Below are 22,814 nucleotides of genomic sequence, written 5' to 3'. Positions count from 1 at the left end.
GTTTATTTGGATTTCTTGTTTACTTCCATCTGCTCCTGCTGCTGATATACGGTGCACAGCCTGGTCTTGCTGCTTTACAGTGTACAGTCACACCTGTTGCTGTACAGTGCACAGTCTGCTCCTGCTACTGTACAATGCAGAGTCGGCTCCTGCTACTGTACAATGCACAGTCAGCTCCTGCTTCTGTACAGTGCAGTCAGCTCTTGCAACTGTACAGTGTACAGTGCACAGTCTGGTCCTGCTGCTGTACAGTGCACAGTCTGCTCCAGCTACTGCACAGTCCACAGTCTGTTCCTACTGTTTTACCGTGTACAGTCTGCTCCTGCTGCTTTACATTGCACAGCCTAATCCTGCTACAGTACAGTGCACAGTTTACTATAACTGCTGCTGTACTCTAAGAGCTATTAGGAGGGATTTTACTGGAACCGTTTTCTTTTAGTACCTGATATCTTATATCTTATACCTTATATCTTATGTCGCCTTTATATTGTGTTTTTACTTTTTATGCATATACGACATACTTCATATCCTGCATTTTTTTAATAATAAGTTAAATAGCTTGTTGTGATCAAGATTGAGAAATCCGTTTTTGTTTTTGGAAACTATGAATTTTGATTTGTGGTTTCTCTGCAAAAGGGCATTATTTTTCTTGAGAAAAATGAAAAAAATGTCAGTCACTTTTCAAACCAGAAAATGAAGTCAGTTTCTACATGATAAATCAGATACAGGCTTCAAGGGTGTTTATGTGTGAACCGGGTATTTACCTAAAATACGGAGCATTGAAAACCTTATTTTAATTCTTTGCAACAATATTGAATTTACAAGAACAAAAATGTAGATTTTACCATCCATCTTCTTATTTAACAGAGGCTAAACTAAAACCAGTAAGAAATATTACTTGTTAAGAATAGAAAGAAACTAAGAAATGACTTAAGTACACTCTTTATAAGATTTGTATCTAAGTTTCACCAGAAGTCACATTTAGATCCTGATTTCAGGAAACTTTTAACAGTGTCCCAATTTTTGACTTGAAAGAATATCGTTTACGCGACAATTTTAAAATATAGTCCTTGCGCGTCGGTAATAACCTTAGCTTTTGTTTTAATCTATCTAATTTTCGTGCACTAAAAAAAAAAATCAAAGATTTTTCTCTCCCCATTGGGTAAAAATTGAATATTTCTGAGTTACACACTAAAACATCGAACTCTTCTAAATATAAAGCTAAATATTCCAGCACAGCTCCGTTTCCTTAAAAATTGTTGAATCATATCTATTACTGTAAATGTTTAGGATAAAAGAGATCTGAGCATAGGCAGCCGCCCATTAAGACTAATTGCTATTACTCGTGTTTTTTGTATGCACTTAAATTTTTATTTTCTTAAAACTCTCAGTCATAATTTTATGATTGTTGATGGGAAGAACAACGAAAATCTGGAAATGTATAAAGTTGAAGTTAAAAATGAAAAAGTATTTTTATATAAAACAATATATTCAATTACTTGTAATGATAATTAATAGTATCACATTGTCAATATAATGATATGGATAGGGATTGGATGAGTTTTATCACAAAGAATTAACTATTGTAAAACTAAATTTAAATTCATTTTCGTTTAAATTGCAGACTAGCGCGGTCTGAATACATTGGTCCACGTGGTGAGACACCACCCGAGGGCAAATGCCCCGCAACATTTCGTTTCACAACTTTGTCCGCCATCTTGCGGTTCTGCCCAGCAGCAACATAGGAGAATACACAGAGAACAGCGTAGCATATTTGATCGGCCTAAAATAATAATAAAAAATATATTTTTCTGATCTTTAAATACTATAATGGAGCATATCCTAGAAATCTTTTAATTCACATTTTAAATTAAGTTTAGATAAAATCAAATGTAAATTTTTGTTTCCAATCATTAAAATTCTTGCTGAGCCCCATAAAATTGACACAGCTTATTACACTTTCCAATAAAAACCCGCAATTTATTCGGTCAGAGTGCTACCGATCACTACGGTAAGCTTAATTTATGGTGATTTCTAAAATATGTTCCTTGTTAAGATAATAAAAATAATTAAACCTAAATATTTACAACTACTAGAAGATTTAGAAGATACTTTAAAGAAATTAGTTTAGACAGTTTCAAGGAGATTGATGCTCTTTAAAGAATCTAAATTAAGCTGATTTGAAGAGCATTAAAGTAGTTTTACTTTCTAAACCAAACTTATGACCAGTAAATCAGTGAAATGTTACATAAACATTCTCCTTCTTTTTTGAGTTAAATGCAAGGTAAAATGTTCGAAATTTTGGTCAACTGTCGGTAAATTATTTTTTGGAACTATAAAAACAAAGCAAACAGTATAAGAATGAAAATTTAACTACGATTTTAAAATACAGAGAGAATCAGTAAACATAAGACTTCTCATCTTTATTCCGCTTTTATCCCCTTACTAATACATTGTAAAAATTAGTAATTTTGTGTTCTCATGTGTACTAACTCTAACTGTATAAAAGTATATAGAACTAAATAAACTAGAAAAGATACCTAAAACTAATCTAAAAAAAAGAAAATTTTTCTGGAACGTTCTGGTATCTATCCTTGAGTTTATTGTAAAGAAGAAATTATAGAAAATCAACCAGAAACCAACAGTGCTGTATTTTTTATAATTTTTTTAAATAATCTGAAAAATATCTTTTTTACAGATCTTTATTTTAGTTTTAGAAACTTTATATTGAGAAACATTTGTTATACCTATCATGAAAGAGAATAAAAATTTCAATTAAAAAAAAATAATCCGATAAATTGTCAAAAAAAATGTTTGATTACAAAATATTTTTCAAAGCACTGGTAACTTCTAGCATAAAGCTCAAAGAACAGTAAAAATAACTCGTAAATTACTTTTATTTACGCAATGTTAACATTGTTTGCATTTTTTGTGATGTTAGGATGGTAAAGACGCGGTGAAGACTTAAAGCAATTTGTGTGGCCTAAAAACAGATCAAAAATATATTTTCAATTAAATTGAGAAAGGGACTGTTCACATTTTTTTATATCCCTTCTAAATAAAATCATAACAAAATTGTTTAGTGTATTTTTAAAGAAAGTTGTAAGACTTACCATCGCAGATTTGTACTTTCGTTGGACAATTTTCCTCGTTTTGGGATCTAAATATTAACTACCTTACATAGCCGGTCTCTCCCTTTAAGATTTGTTATTTTTTACTTTTTTATCAAGAATATTTATAATAAAAATGCTTACTAAACTCCTCCAGGACAAAGATCCCTTCTTTCTGAGTGAAACATTTGCGTATATGGTCCAGTCTCACGAAAAACTAAAATAAAAAGATATATAAATAAAAAAAAACATTCTTCTTTATGTATGCAGGTTTAAATTTCCATTAAAACAATGGAACAAAGTAGAAAAATAAAAGCATGCAAACAAACGATTTCTATCTAATCTCTAGAAATGTAGAAAATAACCTTTAAGCAGAATTGAAAAGAAATAAAAGAATATATTTTTGGCATTGCATGTGCAGATTAAAGGATAAGCTGATTAATCTGGCAACATATGTAGAAAGCTAGAAAGCATGCAACGTGCATACAAACTGCTTTACAATATAAAAGGATTGATTTATGTAAAAGTGAGATATTTGACCCAGAGATTGAAATGAATGTATTTGATGGATTTATTTAAACCTTGCTTTAATACAGGTTTACGCAATGAAGATAGGACTTGAATTGATGACCTAAAACTCTTAAATACAGGTTTACCCACTGAAGATAGGACTTGAATGATGACCTAAAACTCTTCAAATACAGGTTTACCCACTGAAGATAGAAATTGAATGATGACCTAAAACTCTTCAAATACAGGTTTACCCACTGAAGATAGGACTTGAATGATGACCTAAAACTATTCAAATGTGTCGATTTTAACGGTAAATGTTATCCTTAGCCTTAAATATTTCTTTGTAAGAGTAAACCGATGATTTGACAAAAAAAAACAAGTTTACTGCAGTCTCATCCTTTGTGGGTAACCCTGTCTCTACCAAGTTTTGTTTATGTTTATGATGGGTAAATACAATGTTTCCCAGTAAACATGATAGGATTTGAATATTTTTAAACTAAAACTTCAATATTTTGTTTATTTTATTTTGTATTGTTCACCATGGAGAATAACAAACCTTGTGTGATAAAATGAACCCAACTAATATTGTCTTTTTGTCAAGAAGTCATAATATTTAGTGAATTAGTCTTTGAAACAGCTTTAGCTCAATCGACTACAGCTTTTTTCTCTCATTAATTTCCATCTCTAGGATAAAATAGCTAAAATGTATTGTGCTTCAAGTTATAGGCATTAATTTAAGCATTACATGAAGAAAAAATAATGAAATTGAAGCAATACTTTTTTTGATGATTTGTTCAGCACAAATACTTTCGTGAATAATGCACAACTGAAACTGAAATGCTTAGAATACTTGGATAAATATATAAGCATATGTACAGGATTACCCAAAAAGGATGAGACTTCAGAGACGATTGTACGTAATTTTTTTAGTAGGTTTTCTTGCATTCAGGTTTCCTTGTAGTAGGCCAATACTAGCTTATTTCCGTGCATCATTTAGTAAACCATTGAATACTCAACTGAATGCAGAATCAAAAAATCAAGCTTCAAATCGTCATATTTTTCGGGTCGTCTTTACAGTCTCAACGAATGTGGGTAACCCTGTATGTTAGTATCGATTTTAGTTTAATATTGCGCATCCGGATATAACTCTGGAGTCTCAATACTTTTAAAGTTTGAAAATGTGATTTTACTAAGAGTGAATGTTTCAAAGGTATTTTTTTATATACAGTGATAACCAGAAAACTGTCGAATAGGAAGACGACATTTAAGCAATAATTAGGATATCACGTTGTTATTAAGCAAATAGTTTTACAAGTAGCTTAAAAATCCTTTATTAAGTGATGGTCTGCAGAATTTCTGAGATATTATTCAAAATAATAACTTAGGTTAATTGTCGTCTTCCTATTCCATCGTCTTATGAGTCTCACTACACAATATACAGTGGTAAGCGATGTTATGAATATAATGAAGAAGTTTTAATTTTTAAAAAGCTATTTTCGCATTACAAGTATACAATTAATAAAAGAAAAGCTTTTTAAAAAGTTTGATATAATTGAAAATTGAAATCGAAAGTAGTCTTCGTTATATTGATATAATCGCCTACCACCGTACATAAATTGCAACTGCAAGCAATTAACATCAAGATTGAGGACACAAGGTTTAAGTAAGATTTGAAGTGAAATCAAGGACGTATACAGGGGGGGGGATGGGGGCAGTTTTACAAGGGAAATTTGTTTGCCCCCACCCCCTTCCTAACTTATTCCTGTTTACGCCATTGAGTAAATTCCTTGTGGCTTTAATCTAAATAACATGCCTTTTAGGATTCAAAATGCAATAAAAGGGAGGTGGAGTGGGGGGGGGCGGGCTTAAAAAGACTCAAGTTTAATTTTAGAATTTTCATTTAAAGTTTAAAGTTAATTTAGATTTAAAAAAGATATTTAAAATGATTTGTTGAGATTTATATTTTCTTGTATTGATTAAATGTTTTTTTAACAATAATTGAAATTTATGAAGCTCATTTTTATTTAATAAACAAAAATGTAGACAAAAATGTAAAAAGTTATTTTTTATTCTAGGATTTATATGTAATAAATTAATGTATCTATTTCAATGGTAAACAAAAATCTATAAAATTTAAAATTAAATTTGTTCCAGCTTAATTTGATCTCAGTGATTTATAAGTTCAGAGCTGGAAACTCTTGTATTGTGGATATCAAGATCAATGAGAGAACTCTCATTGGTCAGAACCCAGTAGGAATATCCAATAAGAGAGGATTAGGCAAAAGTGCACACAGTGGATATCGAGATCAATCAATCATAATTAAGGGTATCCAACATAAAAGTTCCCATGGCTCAGTCCCATTTGTCTTTGTCATTTGTAAAGTGATTTCTAAATACAGTTACTTTATCAAATATTTTCCCGACTGTATATTCTTCTACAGTTTAACCCAGAACAACGGAGTCATCAAAAGAATTTATAAAATGTCGTCTTGACAATTTGTCAATAGGTTTTTTTTTTATCTTTTTACCTAAATTAATCAAAATAAATAAATAGCCCTGAAATATGTGGAAATTGTGTTAAAGAGCTCTATGTTATTATTCAATAAAAACTAAATATATGCATAATTCAATTATCAGTAGGTTTAGAAAACGACATTTAATAAATTCTTTTAATGGCTCCGAAGTTCTGGGTTAAATTGTAAAGTTATTTTCCCAAATGCAATTGTAACATTTTTCAAAACTAAATTTAGGCTTAATGATGCATAGTTGAGTTAGGTTACAGTGAGCCCTATAAAACTGTGAGATAGAAAGGCGATATTTGATGCTGTTATAAAACAAATTAGAATTTACAGTTGCTTAATAGTCAAATGGGTCATGTTCTTTATTAATAACCAATAAACAATGGAATAGGAAGACGACAAAATATCAATACTTAAGTGTATTTGATGTAGTTAAAAAGCAAATAGTTTTATTAGACACTTATTAAATTACTAATTTAATGAAATGGGTCTGTTTACACTGCACAATTTCTGTGTCTCATGCGCATTGAACTTTTTAAATTTTAACGTGATTCTAAAAGTCATCTTCTTTTTTAAAAGTTTTCTGACTATTATCGTATTACAAGTGGTAACTGGAGTTTGAAAGTCGTCTTCCTATTCCACAGTTTAAAGGGACAGACCGGCTATGTAAGTTAGTTAATCTGATTATGCAATGTTGTGGACAAATTCTTTAGGATTCATTTGCGTCATATAAAACTTTTTAAACATCTGTAAACCCTGAGTTTGAGAGCAAAGTCGACGTTCAAAATCGTACTATTGGATGGATACGTTTTCAGAATCGGTCTTTTAAAATTATTAAATTACGACGACGAAAAATAAATTAAAAATTCTACAGTAAACTAAATAGTTGTTTAGCAACAGGTTGAGAAAATAAAAATTAATCTTATTATCGAAAAAAGTAATCTTGTTCAATTATTAGTTTCTATTCTATCATAATTCTATTTTCTCATTATTCACAAAGATTTGCAGATTTTCTGGAATTATTATTGTAAAGACGACATTTAAAGAATTTGTAGAAATCCGTGAATAAATCAAAGAAAATAAGGAATTCAATATATTGATGAAAATGAAATAATTGATTCTAGAATTGATTTATTGACAAATTTCTTTTGAGAAATATGTTCCTAACAATCTAATTAGTTTACTGTAAAATGTTTACTTTATTTTTCGTCGTCATTATTTAATAATTTAAAAAAACCGATTCTAAAAACGTACCCACCCAAATTCAAGATTTTGAAAGTCGACTATGCACTCAAACTCAGTAATTATACATTGCGGAAAAGTTTTATATATCTCAAATGAACCCTAAAGAATGTGTCCACAACACTGCATACTCAGTTTAACTACCTTACATTGCCGGTCTGTTCCTTAAATGGGTTTCACTGTAAGAAATGCTCTGGGTCGAGCGCTATGGAGAGAATTACCACTTGGGAAATTGTATATTAAGTAACATCATTAAGAGTGTTCCACTAACACGTAGAAGAGCCAAGGTCGTCTTCTTTAACATGTCGCGGCATTCTCTCCATCTTTACGCGCACAATCATCAAACAACAATCATAAAATAACCCTAGTCCTGCCACTTTCAAAATGTGGTCTGTCTACTTTAAAGTAACCATAGAAGTCTGTATCTATGTTGCTTTGAGCGATCAATAAAGAAGATATTTAGATTTCTATTTATCAAATAAATCTAAATTATCCAAACATTCAATATCTTTGTAATTTTTTAATAGGGAAAACTTTCGGAACTGATCAAAGACGATCTTTAGTCTTTGTGATGTTAATTGGTCCACCCTGTACTGGCTAAATACTACACTATTCTAGAATCCAGGTTTACACGTTTTCTTATCATGGTACAGGGTATCCCACCAAACATGATAGAAGTAAGACGAAGTAAGAAAAGTCGTCTTTGATATTTGAATTTAATTGTGACAATCAATCGTCAACCTACTTGAAAAAATTAACACAAAATATGCAGAGTCTAAGCATTTCCAAAATGTGGTCTACCTTTTTTTGCGCTGTTAATATTACCGGAGAACTTAACAATTTCGTTGAGATTTCAATTTGTAAAATAAAACCAGAATTATAAGGTAATATTGAAAGCAAAAAAAAAGCAGACCACATATTGGAAATGCTGCAGAACTAGGGGTATTTTGTCAAACATCAAAGACGACCTTTAAGTCGTCTTGCTATGTCATGTTTGGTGGGACACTCTGTAGAAGGTAAACTAATCAACTAGTATACCTCAAAATCCTGGGAGGCAAAAAAGCAAGTAAAATAAATTTTGGAAAAAAGAATTTAAAAAAAATTTAGGACCATCTCAAAAAATCCCTTTGGACAAGTGTTTAGCATTCACGACAAGTAAATGTAGGAATATATGTAAACATGCAGTACAGTACATTACAGTACAGTACAGTACAGTACAGTAAAGGGACATTTGAGAGGTCCTTAGCTAGTCAAATGTACATGGACCATACCTATGTTTAATAGAAGAAAATAGGAATAAAAAGATTTTTGAATGAACAGGATTTTGAGTTCGAATGATTTTGTAAATTAATCTTTTTTTATAAAAAGGAAATTAATATTAAAAACCTTCAAATCATAATGATTATTATTGACAAAGTAGATAAAAAAGTCCTGTTTAGCCAAAATATTTTTAAAAGTTGAACATGAAAATATCTATTTAGCTATTTTGAAGTATAAATATGAAGAACTTTGCTAAATCTTGGCAAATTTTGCTAATTCAGACTTAAATCTAGTATTAACTAATTCTGCAGTTAAATGAAAAATGTTCAAGCAGATTTTTTCTAAATATAATCTGCTCGTTCTGGTCAAAAATATATAAGATCTAGTCGAAAATTAGCTAAATCTAAAACTGGTTTAAACAAGATATGTTCGAAGATTAAATGAAACTGTTATAGATTTAGCTAAACCATGTTTAAAGTTTAATAATAAAGTTCATGACTTATAAATGCTGATTTTAAAGGTTTAGCTAAATCTGTTTCAAGTTCTGACACAAATTAACACGATACAAACATTGAACACCTACCTTGGAATTTGCAAAAAGAAGGCCCACCCCTTCCATGCAAACCTATAAATCATTGTCTTAAAGAAATTTTTCACATTGAAAAAAATAATTGTTCTTAAGATTCAATTATGACGTTTTAGAACAGCTTAAGAACTAGTTTTATTGTAAACAAACATCAATCAGGCAAGCACCGTAGTACATCTTGAACCTACCTGGAGTAGACCCCCCTCTCCAGATTGTATATCTTGAACCTACCTGGAGTAAACCCCCCTCTCCTGATTGTAAATCCTGAACCTACCTGGAGTAGACCCCCTCTCCAGATTGTATATCTTGAACCTACCTGGAGTAGACCCCCCTCTCCTGATTGTATATCTTGAACCTACCTGGAGTAGACCCCCCTCTCTTTTGAGAAGTGGTGCTGGGGGTATAAATATGGTTAAAAAGGTAACTTTTCGGGGGGAAATACTACGAATGAGGGTAAAAAAAGGGAGTAAATCAAGATAATTAAGATAATTTGGTTGATTAAACTAAAAACTTCTTGTTTTTCATTGCTTGTCAGATTAGAGTATCTAATTATTTCAAACTTGTAGAATTTATCTGTTGAACTTTAACCACCAGCTAGGAATGGACTGCATGGAAAGTTTTTATCTTACCTTAATCGAGTAGTAGAGATCTCGGCACTTCTTAGTATAATACTTATGCAGTTGGGTTTGCCCCCCTTGTCTTCTCCACAGGCATAAGACCTGGAATTGGAAAGCGGATTACAATTAATCTTTGTTTAAACTTTTATTGGTTTAAATGTGTGTTTAAACTTGAATATTGTTTCAGTTTCCATCTTTAAACATTAAGCCAGTTCTTTTTCATGCTTTCTTATTCTTTTTTGGGATAATCATTAAAAAACAAAATTGCTGTTTTTCTTAAATTTGTTAAAACAGACAAAAATCCATTGAAATAAAATTGGTGTAATCTTGATCAATTTTACCCTTAAAACCTTAATCTGATCAAAAATGTGGAAGATAACGTCGTTCTCTGACTCAAAAAGTGTTTAATCCCGATAATTTCTCCATTATTTATATTAACAAGAATCTACGAAATACGCAAGTCAATTTTGCAGAGATACCATAAATCAAAATAAACAGTTTTCAGAAACAAAAACAAGGATATCTAATTAATACTTGTTCAGAGCTGGGAACTTTTAAATGATGGATATCGGGATTAATGCTTGATCCACTCTTTTTCTTAATCTCGAGATTATATAATGCTTGTTCTCCTCCTGTTATTAATCTCCAGATTAATTAACCAATCTGGATTAAGGATATCCCATTCTAAAGTTTTCAGCTCAGACCAATCTTGTGAGTCGTGGATGCAGAATAACTTTAAATTACGCGTACAGTCTCTTTAAGAATCTCAAATATCGCACAGTCCCTTTAAGAATCTCAAATATCGTACAGTCCCTTTAAGAATATCAAATATCGTACAGTCCCTTTAAGAATCTCAAATATCGTACAGTCCCTTTAAGAATNAACATTCCCGAGTTCATTTCAGAATAAACTTTACTTAACATTCCCGAGTTCATTTCAGAATAAACTTTACTTAACATTCCCGAGTTCATTTCAGAATAAACTTTACAAAAAGAAGAAATTGTAACGGATATGTCCATGGATCATACTGTATTATGATTTACTGCGTATAATTTGTGAACATTTACATGAATTGTTCATTTTGAACTCCTTTTCAGGCTCAAAGGGACTGAACAAATTCATACCGAGGGATATCTTATTTCCCTTCTATTCTAATCTCTGTTCTGTGTTTTAAATTATTTGCTGACCTCTAAAAACAGAAGGTCTCCTGTTGCATCTGTACCAGCATGAACGGTGAAGCTTTGCCTATTCACTTGTCTGAAACAAAAATTAAAAATAAACTTTTAAAGAATTTAAAAATGTGTTTAATTGTGATTGTTCAATTCCGAAATCGCATATTTAAGTTTGCAACACCTTTTTAGGGCCAAAAAGTGTTTGTGACGTTGAAATGAAATAAAAAAAAAAGTAGACCAGTTAAATACTATCACGGTAGTTAAGATGATTAACGAGGGATGTTTTTAGTTAACTCGGACCAATAGTTATTGTTAGATGCAAATAAATGTAATCTTGGAATTGAATAAGGAGTTTAAGTTCTAACTTTTAACTTTTGTGGCTGATTCATTGCTGAAAAAATATCCAAGTTGCATAATTGTTACAAATTACGAAGTCATTGGAAATTAGTTTGGACAACACTAGACCGATTCATTAGACAGAAGGAGATGGTCAAACTTATTCGACATTTCTGGAACGAATTTGTGACATATTTTTTCCAGTTTTGATTTTACAATGAAATGAAAGTAGTACATTTCGTTGGGTGCATATACTATAAAATCAAAAACATTTGTATTAATCTCAATAGCTCTTCATTAAGTAGGGGGTTATAATTTAAAACATATGAGATATAATCTTGTTATGGCTTTGACAAATATGTTTCTTCAAAACTATGCAGATACAAAAAAAATTCTAGCAATAACAAAACCGAAGACGACACTCACACAGCTAATGCACATTGCACATGTTCAGATAATTATAAAAAATATCGATCAAAAGCAAAACTGAAGACGACACTCATGCTTCTATTTGTTGGAGATGCCACTGTTCAAACAACTAACTTAAGTACCTGGAGGGTAGAGGTCTGAGATCAATATCATTAGCATTGAGTTGGTTTAGTTTCTCCAGTAGTAAGCTAACCTCTTGCGAGTGCACTAGGCCAATATGACTTTTACCCAATAATCTGCGGATCTAAAATTCAACCTTGTTAGGTTACAGCTAGTTAGAGAATTGGGTCGTTTTTTGCCGATAAGAAAAACAAGTGTTCTTCAAAATTTTTTATTCCAAACACTTGCTTTTCTTAAACTTTGTCAAGTTTTCACCCTGACAGAAGATATATGCAAAACACGACCCATCAAAAACTATTTTTCTTCTCGTCTCGGCTGAATTAATTCTCAGTGACTTTAATTTCATAAAGGAAACCCATCTTTCTCATATTTGTATTGACAATGGGCTAAATGGTACCTTTGTGAATCTAATGTGTCCCAGGTACCTCTTTATTATTGGTTCACAAAAATTATGTCAGCGCTGTTCTTTTAAACTAAAAGTCATGAACTCCAAAGGTAAAGGTAAAGATTCCACACAGCACAAAAGTTGCGAGAAAGTATAAATGTTATGAAACTATTGTGTACTTTATCACTCGTGTTCACTTCACAGAAAAATTCATTATGGACGTGCTATAAAGTAATCATCTATAATAAAACAAGATATTTGTATATATATATATATATGTTGCCTATAGGCGGCTGGACCGATTGGGCTGAAATTCTTTGTGGACCCCCCGTGTTATAGGATAAAAAAATATTTTATTTTTTTCACGGGCAACGCCGGGCTCTTCAGCTAGTTAAGCTTTATAATAATAAATTAGCTTTATTTTATATTATTTCTAGATATTTTTTCAATCTTCATAGAAATACAATAAAATCAAACTTATATTTTCAATAACTGATTTGTTAAGAAGCTTAAAAATCTATCCATTGCATAAAACCTTCTCGATAAAGAGAAAATACCTTTCAAAACCAGCACTGAGAACCAAAATAATGCAGAAAATAATAGTTTTGTAAATACAGTTTAATCCAGAACTTATGAGAGATCAAAAGAATTTATAAAATGTCGTCTTGACAATTTGTTTTAGGTTTTAACCAAAATCACAGTAATTGTAAAAAGAAATAATATCCATAAAATAAAAGGCGGGAACATAAATTATTCAATTGAAAAAAATATCTGCCGCATTCCATTATCAGTAGATTAAGAAGACGACATTGTATAAGTTCTTTCGATGGCTTCGAAGTTCTTGGTTACACTGTAGTTAAGACAAATTCTTCCATATACAAAGTTTCCTGGACCTTCTTTTTGATTTCGTTCTTGTTGACTTGCATCATGACCATGTATGCGACGAGGTTGAAGAGCATGGTGGAGAGAAGACGATCTTCCTCATGTTCCAACCTTTTCTTTTCACTCTCACATAAACCTCTACAATTGTAATTATTGTTTAAAGGAACTTTCTGGGAATAATTCCAAGTGACCATTCATTTGTTTTATAGTGGTGTGTCAGATTTACAACAAAACCCTTCAATTTTTTAACATATCAAGAAAATTCTAATATTTACTTTCTAGAAGTCGCAAAATATATAGATGCTTTTTTAGGCTACTGTTTCATGATATCCAAAGGCAGATTTGTGTCCTTATGAACACTCAAAGTTTCTAAGAGTACCGTTGTAAATCGGACATTGCCATCTTTGTATGGAAGGTCACTTAAAATTACGACAAACATTCACTTTCACGTTTATGATTAAATAGATTTTAAAATATTAATGATATAAAATTTATAACTAAATATTCATTCTTAATTAAATAAAGTTTTCAGTGATGAAACTCACCTGTAATGTTCCATTAGCAAGTCAGTCCCTGTATCCATTCCCGTAGCTTCTCTTTCCTTTGAAAACAATTTAAAATAAAAATTGGAATTCTAACAGAAAATGCACACAACTTCAAACAGTGTATATGCATAAAAAAATATTTTAAATAAAAATTTTTAAAAATTCCATTTTATTTTTAATTTCAATTGAAAAATATATAGTGTACTCCAAATATAAAAGCGTACTGCAAATATAAAGTGTACTGCAAATATAAAAGTGTACTGCAAATATAAAAGTGTACTGCAAATATAAAAGTGTAATGCAAATATAAAAGTGTACTCCAAATAAAAAAGCGTACTGCAAATATAAAGTGTACTGCAAATATAAAAGTGTACTGCAAATATAAAAGTGTGCTGCAAATATAAAGTGTACTGCAAATATAAAAGTGTACTGCAAATATATAAGTTTACTCCAAATATAATAATAATAATGATAATAATACCTTATTAATGATCCCCTGAAAGATATAAGTTCTGATAAGGTCTGGAGGGGGGAGCTGCATAGTGCTCACCATATCTCCTCCATGATATCTACAATCAATTCTATTAATGGAAATATCTCTTATTTATTTAATAATTTTTTCCTTGATAAATCTATTTCTTTATAAATTAATCTAGATACATCATTAACTTTGTATTTACTTTTTTGTACCTAATGAATCCTAATTGCAATCAAAATTAATGTACTTATAAAAAAGTAGGTTAACAGGGTGTCTCGGATTAAAGGGATTAAATAGCAATACCTGTAACCAGTAGTGATATACCTATGACCTGACATAGTTTATCTGTAACTGGGAGTAGTGTGCCAGTAACCGGAAGATAGTGTACCTGTAACCGGAAGTAGTGTACCTGTAACCGGGAGTAGTGTGCCTGTAGCCGGAAGTAGTGCACCTGTAACCGGAAGTAGTGTATCTGTAACCATAAGTAATGTAGGAAGTAGTGTTACTGTAACCGGAAGTAGTGTATCTGTAACCAGAAGTAGTGTACCTGTAACCGGGAGTAGTCTGCCTGTAGCCGGAAGTATTGTATCTGTAACTGGAAGTAATGTAGGAAGTAGTTTACCTGTAACCGGAAGTTAGGGAGGATTTACAGTTCCACAGATTAGAAGATCCTCCCCGGCTAGACAAGTACTAAAAAATCGATTAATTGATTAAAACTAAAAAACTATTTTTTTCTAAATTCAAAACTTTAGCTAATTTTACAAAGAGAAAAAAAGTTTTTTTTTATTTTCACAGATATAATTTTTCTTCGTAGTTACTTTTACATAAAGAAAAAAAAGTAAAAGTTTTTTATTTTCAGGAAGTTTAGAAAAAAAAATGTTGATGCTTTTAAAATTATCTGGAAAGGCTTCTGTGTTGAATTGTAGAAAATGATAATAATTGTATATACAAACAAATCTATGACTTTTGAATATTATTTCTAAAATCAATTTGTAAGATTGAATGAATCGACTGACCATTGACCAGTGACCAGTGACCGCTAGTGATTTATGACACAAAAGATTCGTTTTCTCTCAGATCAACGAAATGAATGGTGATTAAAGATTTATTTATCAAAAAATACTTACATTGCTCTCAACATCAGTGTCTGATACAGCACTTCTAATTGAGGAAAATATTCCCCTGAAAATACAAAAACTATTTGAACAAAAAAATGGTAAAATTAAAAAAATGAAAAAAAGGTTAAATCAGGAATTGGCATTTTATAAATGTAGTTCAACTTCAATCGGGTAAACTACTGGTTTAACCTGAGCTGGCTTAATTTAATGTTTTAAGCTGAAAAAGTTCTTAAATTCTTCGGATTTTGGAAACCTCAATCCTCGAAAATTCCAAAAATCTCGAAAACCACCATTTAAAGTGTGACACACCTGATTCCTAACGGTACCCTTAAAACCGTTATCTGATAAATAATGTGAAAGCCGACGTATTCTTTATTTATTTTGAAAATTCCTATATTGTTTTGTTGAGGAGAACCCGAACACAATTGAAAACAAACAGTTTTTAAACTATAATACACATGGATTTGTGTTATTTAAATCATACTTGATCAGACAACGTATAAATGTGTACCGTTGTGAATCGGTAATGGCATTCTATAAATGACTTGAAATTACGTTAACACTCCCTTTAAAGATGGAACTCAAAAATAGAATTAAACAAAATCTGAAAAATAAATAAAAGTTAGCCCAAAACTTATGAAATGTCGTCTTGACAATTTTTCAATGGGTTTTATACAAAAAATAAATAAATAGCTAGATATATAATTATCCATTTAAAAAACTAAATATCTGCAGCATTCCATTATCAGTAAGTTTAAAAGATGACATTTAAAAAATTATTTCGAAGACTCCGACATATTTTACAAGGTTAGCACAAAATGTATGCATAGAAGATAAAAATTTCAAGAAAATTTCTTTAATTTGTAAAAGAGCACCTTGTTCTGTGGAAAGCTGGATTTGTTATGATACTTCCACTCTCAGAGTTATTGCACTCACTTTCAGTTTCTGTACAACCAACATCGAAAATTATTCTTTTTTGAAAAATGTTTTTTTGAAAAACGATTTACTTATGTTTTATTATTTTTTTATTGCATGATTTACTTTTGAAATTTTTTCGGTAAATAATTTCTGTTAAATAATTCTTTTTTGTAACAGAATTTTTATATGTAAAAACCATTATTAAAAAAAAACATTTTTTTGAGATAATTCTTTTTTGTAAAAAAATCCATTCTAGTTAAGAAATCTTTTCATCAAATAGTTTAAATTTGAAAAAAAAAAATTTATTTTGTAAAATGGTTCTTAATTTCGTCTCAAGAAAATTTTCTTATTTATTTTGTGACATAATAAAAAAATATTGCTTTTTGGGAAAAAATTTCAAATATTGTTTCCCTGATTCAAGAGAAGCAAGTCTTCCCAGTAGAAGATGCTTTTTCTGATGTATCAGCTCTTTAAGCAGGTCTCCTAGAATACATTTATCATCTATACATTATTCATTCTGATGTTTCAACTCTTTAAGCAGGTCTCCTAGAATACATTTATCATTTATACATCATTCATTTTCTGATGTATCAGCTCTTTATGCAGGTCTCCTAGAATACATTTATCTTTTATACATTATTCATTTTCTGATGTATCAGCTCTTTAAGCAGATCTCCTAGAATACATTTATCATTTATACATCATTTATTTTCTGATGTATCAGCTCTTTAAGCAGGTTTCCTAGAATACATTTATCATTTATACATCATTCATCTTCTGATGTATTAGCTCTTTAAGCAGGTCTCCTAGAATACATTTATCATTTATACATAATTCATTTTCTGATGTTTCAGCTCTTTAAGCAGGTCTCCTAGAATACATTTATCATTTATACATTATTCATTTTCTGATGTATCAGCTTTTTAAGCAGGCCTCCTAGAATACATTTATCATTTATAAATCATTCATTTTCTGATGTATCAGCTCTTTAAGCAGGTCTCCTAGAATACTTGTATCTTTTATACATCATTCATTTTCAAATGTTTCAGCTCTTTAAGCAGGTCTCCTAGAATACATTTATCATTTATACATCATTCATTTTCTGATGTTTCAGCTCTTTAAGCAGGTCTCCTAGAATACTCTCAAAATTACAAAAATTTGTGTCCAAAAGTTTTTTGTTTTTTTGTGAAATTTTGAAAATAATTTTCATATCCGCGAATTTTTTTTGTTATTGTTTCATATTTTTCAAAAAGAAGATGCTCACTGCAGATAGAGCAACAATAAAAATAAAAATAAAAACCGCTCTAAAAAGCCCAGCAATCTATATAATAAAATAAGACATATAAATATATGTTCAAGAGGCCCCTTAGCTAGTATTAAATATTATAATAATAACCTGAATCGAACCCTGAATAGTCATCTGAATAGTTCAAATTAGAAGATCCCTAAAACACAAAAATTACAAAACGATGAAAAAAAGTTTTTAAGGTGGTTTTTTTAACTGAGCAAAATATAAACGTTTTATTTGATGACAAAAATACGCAATATTTGAATACTTGGATGATAGTAAAAAGCAGTGGTAATGTTGAACCAACCATGATTTTGGTCGGGGGTTTACCTCTATCCTAAGTTTATTTATATTTTCTCTGCTGCCCCCTAGGGGTGTAGAGGCTAGGGATCCTGGTACTGTGGTTCCACCTGAGAATAAAATACTATAGCGGAGCAAATATCGTCTTTGTTGACAAGGAAAAAATCCACCAAAAAGAAGATATAAATCCACAAATTAAGTGTTTCGGACTCTCCTCAATTATACTCTCATTTCATACGTGATGAAAAATGTCCAATTGTGTTGAAAAATGTACTTCTAAAATACATTCAATTTTTAACTGTAAAAAAACCCTTGAGAAAAAAACTGAAGAAATATTTTATTTTTATTATTTGAAAAGTTGTGATTTCTTCATAATTATTAAACATACATCAGCATCATCAAACAATCTAATGACAGATAATATTCAACTATACAAAAGCAAAAGAGATTTGTAAAATATTTTCAATATTTCTTCAGATCTGATTTCTATGGAGAAAAAATGCAATAAATCGGCTTTAGATTTCACAAAGCTTCTAAAAATTTCTCAAATTCTTTGAATACTAATATTCCACTGAGAAATGGGGGAAAAGCGCTTTTAAATTTTAAAATAACTCACTCCCCCCCCCCACTCCTCTCAATCCGCGAATTCGATAAACAAGGAACTGATTACTCTCATCATATTTCATTTTCTAATCCCTGTATTTTTACAACCTGGTGGGATCCATAAACTTATAGTTTTTATTTTAATTAGTCCAGTGTACATGAAACACAGCAATATTGCAACGTGCTTACAGGCATTTTCAAAAGATAAGTTTCTTTTGAAAGAACTGGTAAAACTGTTTTTGTATTATTTGTATTATAACAAAATCAACATGTTTAAACGTAGTTTTCATATTATACAGTTTATACTAGACCTAACTCCTACTATAATTCACTTTACAGAATACATAGTTTCAATATAAACAATGACGACATTAAGGTGCAAAGATATAAGACTTCCAAAAGTTTAAGATAGCGGGGCACAGGGGTAGTAGGGGAGGGTCAGCTAAAATGAATTTTTTTCCATAAACCTCTTATTTATGTCAAATAAGGCTTGGCCGCTTAAGTAATTTTTTTTTGAGAGAAGTCTCAAAGCTGTTTGAATGTTATGTTTTAGTTAGGAAGAATTAGACCGAAACCAGCTATTTCATTGAAAACTCTTTTTAAATAGGATTTTTCAACACGCCGCTACTGTTAGGGCTGGGCGCGTTAACGGTTGAACGATCGTTCTTTGCCGAGAACGAACGGAACGATCAAGAACGATCCCATCGTTCCGAAAAAAAACGAACGCTTAGAACGCTTTCTTAAAAATATTGGAACGATTAGTAAAAGAACGGAACGGAACGGGAATTGCTTGAAAAGAACGGTTAAAATCGTTAACGCGTTCTTATTATCAAGAACAATTGTTCTAAGTTGGGAACGCATTTTAAATCAGGAATGTGTTCTAAATCATCTAGAAATAGTTAAAGATTTTTTTATTTAATCACCCGACCCCCCTCCCCTCCTCGTTCTAGAACGGAACGGAACGATTTCAAAAAAGTCGGAACGTGCCCAGCCCTAGCTACTTTGACTAAATCAAGAATTTGGGGTGCTGCTGGAGCCCCTAAATCTTTTCAATATGGCTGTATAGAATCTATTTATATATTCAGATTATCCCGAAACCCCTGTGCTTTTCTGTGCTTTTACAAAAAAAATTTAAGTTTTTCTTTTGAAATACTCGCTGTAACAAAGACGACATCTAAATATATTGCAGGATTACAGGATCCATTCAAGGATAAATTTATGAACGGGAAAAGTAATTATAAATTGAAATCATTTTAAATCAATGTTAGCTACAATTGATACAATTTTTGTAAATAAAAAGATTATCAGAATATATTCATTGTGTCAATTTTCAACATGAAACACAAGACAAATGCATTTTAAGAAAAGTATTGTGACAAAACAGTCAACCCCCCATGACCCTCTAAAATATCCCACCGTGTGGGGTAGGTTAAATAGGCTTATGATAGGCCGGGTACAGTAAAAGCTTAAAAGTCTAGCCGCGCCATCGAACTCGCCAAGTGAGCCCGGGCCGACATAAGATAAGAGGACGGGCCGAGTTATGCCGCGCTTCAGTCGGGACGGTACAAGAAGTCGATCCGCTCGAATTCAATTTGACTCTAGTTCTACGTGAATATATTAAAATATATATAAACAAACCTGATGTAGTGAGATGATCCGACGGTTCAGCGATATCCTAGAAATATATTTGATTATTGATCATGCTCAGTTAGGATCATTACATAAATACCACGGGAAGAATGGGGCTACAAAATTTCCTGCCACAAACTCAGATTGTTATCCTTATAAATCTTTGCAACCAGATGTCGTAGAGCTTTGAAATATCAAAGATTTACACCATCGGTTGTAAAGATCAAATCGAATCAAATCATATATTTTTCTGTAAAAGTAATAAATTATAACAGTTAGTAAATTTAATATATATGTAAAACAACTGCACCAAGAGAGCTTTAAGACAGCTTAGATCTATTTTCACAAAGATCTCCTGTGATCCTTAAAATATAAAAGAAGTTTAAAGAAGAAAGTTTTAGGAAACAGAAAATTTGGGTTTGTGGCTAGAAATTTCGTTTTTTATTTGATTTAATTTTGATTAACCTTAGTCCAGTAATGAGTATGAGATATTTCCAGTAGCTGGTAAGCTGAAGCCATCCCTCCTACACCACTATTCCCTACAGTTATCTCCAGACCATGTATTACAGATGTCAGGATCTTTAATACCCCCTTGTATACAGACCTTTTTAGAACCTAGATATTAAACATTTTAAACCTTCCTCTTGTAAAGTGGATTTTCAGAAAATTGAATTTTGAAATATTTTGAGAGAGTTCAAAAAAATTTAAGTATTAAAATGGATACAGGGAATACAGGGATACAGATGCAGGGAATACAGGGATACAGATACAGGGAATACAGGGATACAGATACAGGGAATACAGGGATACAGATGATACAGGGAATACAAGGATACAGATACAGGGAATGAGTCGGAAAAGAGATTGAATTAAGTGGATCGAGCTCAGACTTACCACATCGTCCAAGTGATCATCTGGACCGATCCTTCGATCAATAGTTCGATTGATCTTCGTAAGAATAATATTTCTATAGTTTTCATCCTCCATTAGTTTCCTAAAACAGAAATGTATCTTAAAGGGACTGAATGTATAGATGTAATTTCAAGTGACCTTAATTCCATTAATTTCTTTAATTTATTTTTAGGGACTGTAATTTCAGGTGACCTCCATTTAAAAAAAGAATGGTATGTCCGATTTACAACGGTGCGTTTAAAACCTCTATTTGAGTATTAGTGAGGAAGATATCGTCGTTTTTAATATTTTGTTTCATGGTCTTTGTAGCATAAATCTTCAAGTCACTTTAACACCAAAAGTGAAAATAATAAATTTTTAGTTATAAAAATACATCACATTCATCCATATTCGATCAGACAAAGGTTTAAAAGGCACCATTGTGAATTGTACAGTGTACACACTACTCTATGAACGGAGGGTCCCTTGGACTTGGACTCTATATAAAGTCCTTTTTATTATTCTTAGTTTCTAATTGAATCTAACGGTTTTCATCGTTTTATTGCTGTTGCTCTTTATTCTAAAAGATTATTTTCCAAAGAGTAGGTTAACTGTATTTGTTCATTACTGGGTTGGAAACCAAATAATCTCATTAGGATAAATTACCGAGATAACGGATAATTTACCATTAATATCCGTATACATTATTAAAGGGACTGTAACCCTGATTTTAACCGATCCCCTGATAAAGCTTTACATCGGTCCCTTTGTACTTTATCTGAGTTACAATGCAAAAGATATCGTAATTTTTCTGTCAATTCTTTTTTCTGTAAGATACGCCAGCAAGTCACGTTTTAAGCTTGATCCCTAAATTCCAAATTATTCAATTTTCAGATTGAAAACAAGGATATCTTACTCCTGCTCAGATGGAGGCTACCGTTGTGAATCGTCATGTCACTCTAAAATTACGCCTAGTGTGCCGTTAGGGAGACAAGTGATTGAATAAAATCTTAAGATTTCCTTGAACGACAAACTGTCTCTTGTCTTTAAATTGATGTTTTGTAATAGAAATCAACCTGAGTCGATTTATTTTGAGCCAACCTACTCCCTCTCCGGAGAGAACTTGATCAACAATCTGAAAATAAAATGATATATTGGTCATTTCCTGAGTCAAGATTAACAGACCCCCTCCCCCCAGTAAAACTTTATTGTGCAATATATGATAACTCAAAAATTTACGATTTGCATTTAGATTCGCAATAAAAAAATAAAATCTCACATCTTTTATAAAGGAATGATTTTCAGCTGACAGGGCATTCTTTTGTTCCAGCACATTCAACCTGAACACAATAATTTAACATTTATTTAATTTTTAACTTTTAGCAAAATGATTAATTTTATTTAAGTGATTACCTATTTGTATCAATGGATCTAGAGCTTGGATGGCGAATCAATGAATTCCTCTCCATTATACTTCGTCGTCCTAAAAATAAATTGAAACATACACCAAGTTTTAGAATTAGAAATTCAATCACAATTTTTATTTTACTTAGGTCCCTTTTTGCTGTATATTCTAGCTACCTATAGGAAAAGGTCCCTGATTACTCTATGTCCTACCTCTAGGAAAAGGTCCCTGATTACTCATTTTTTTACCTATAAGAAAAGGTCCCTGATTGCACTATATCCTACCTCTGGGAAAAGGTCCCTGATTACTCTATATCCTACCTCTAGGAAAAGGTCCCTTGTTACTCTATATCCTACCTCTAGGAAAAGGTCCCTGATTACTCTATATCCTACCTCTAGGAAAAGGTCCCTGATTGCTCTATATCCTACCTCTAGGAAAAGGTCCCTGATTACTCTATATCCTACCTCT

At 31.3% G+C, this 22,814-nt stretch overlaps 4 protein-coding genes across 4 annotated transcripts; all 4 read right to left on the bottom strand.

Moving 5' to 3' along the window:
- Positions 1-1,453: 1,453 nt before the first annotated feature.
- Positions 1,454-9,451, bottom strand: LOC111711988 (MAP kinase-activating death domain protein). The gene is made up of 6 exons (XM_023486490.1): positions 9,419-9,451; positions 9,228-9,269; positions 8,423-8,431; positions 3,255-3,327; positions 3,114-3,160; positions 1,454-1,783 (listed from the first exon to the last, which is right to left on the bottom strand). Exons 2-6 carry the CDS (start codon positions 9,261-9,263, stop codon positions 1,604-1,606), a joined length of 345 nt encoding a protein of 114 aa, XP_023342258.1. The 5' UTR covers positions 9,264-9,269; positions 9,419-9,451; the 3' UTR covers positions 1,454-1,603.
- A 1,565-nt stretch (positions 9,452-11,016) lies between these two features.
- LOC111711989 (MAP kinase-activating death domain protein) lies at positions 11,017-13,769 on the bottom strand. The gene is made up of 4 exons (XM_023486491.1): positions 13,717-13,769; positions 13,183-13,309; positions 11,907-12,028; positions 11,017-11,104 (listed from the first exon to the last, which is right to left on the bottom strand). Exons 1-4 carry the CDS (start codon positions 13,752-13,754, stop codon positions 11,023-11,025), a joined length of 369 nt encoding a protein of 122 aa, XP_023342259.1. The 5' UTR covers positions 13,755-13,769; the 3' UTR covers positions 11,017-11,022.
- Positions 13,770-13,897: 128 nt separating this feature from the next.
- Positions 13,898-17,264, bottom strand: LOC111711991 (uncharacterized). The gene is made up of 8 exons (XM_023486493.1): positions 17,256-17,264; positions 16,761-16,776; positions 16,642-16,713; positions 16,188-16,257; positions 15,322-15,376; positions 14,817-14,884; positions 14,198-14,285; positions 13,898-13,939 (listed from the first exon to the last, which is right to left on the bottom strand). The coding sequence occupies exons 1-8, from the start codon at positions 17,262-17,264 to the stop codon at positions 13,898-13,900; spliced, it is 420 nt and encodes a 139-aa protein (XP_023342261.1).
- Positions 17,265-17,606: 342 nt separating this feature from the next.
- Positions 17,607-22,586, bottom strand: LOC111711990 (MAP kinase-activating death domain protein). The gene is made up of 9 exons (XM_023486492.1): positions 22,559-22,586; positions 22,355-22,424; positions 22,221-22,281; positions 22,018-22,076; positions 20,945-21,044; positions 20,516-20,665; positions 20,060-20,096; positions 17,849-17,928; positions 17,607-17,675 (listed from the first exon to the last, which is right to left on the bottom strand). Exons 1-9 carry the CDS (start codon positions 22,584-22,586, stop codon positions 17,607-17,609), a joined length of 654 nt encoding a protein of 217 aa, XP_023342260.1.
- Between the last annotated feature and the right edge of the window lie 228 nt (positions 22,587-22,814).

This window comes from Eurytemora carolleeae, unplaced genomic scaffold (genome assembly GCF_000591075.1).
Source record: "Eurytemora carolleeae unplaced genomic scaffold, Eaff_2.0 scaffold1214, whole genome shotgun sequence".
Lineage (NCBI taxonomy): Eukaryota > Metazoa > Arthropoda > Copepoda > Calanoida > Temoridae > Eurytemora > Eurytemora carolleeae.
The sequence above is the reverse complement of the archived record's forward strand: the minus strand, read 5'-3'. Positions and strand labels throughout refer to the sequence as shown.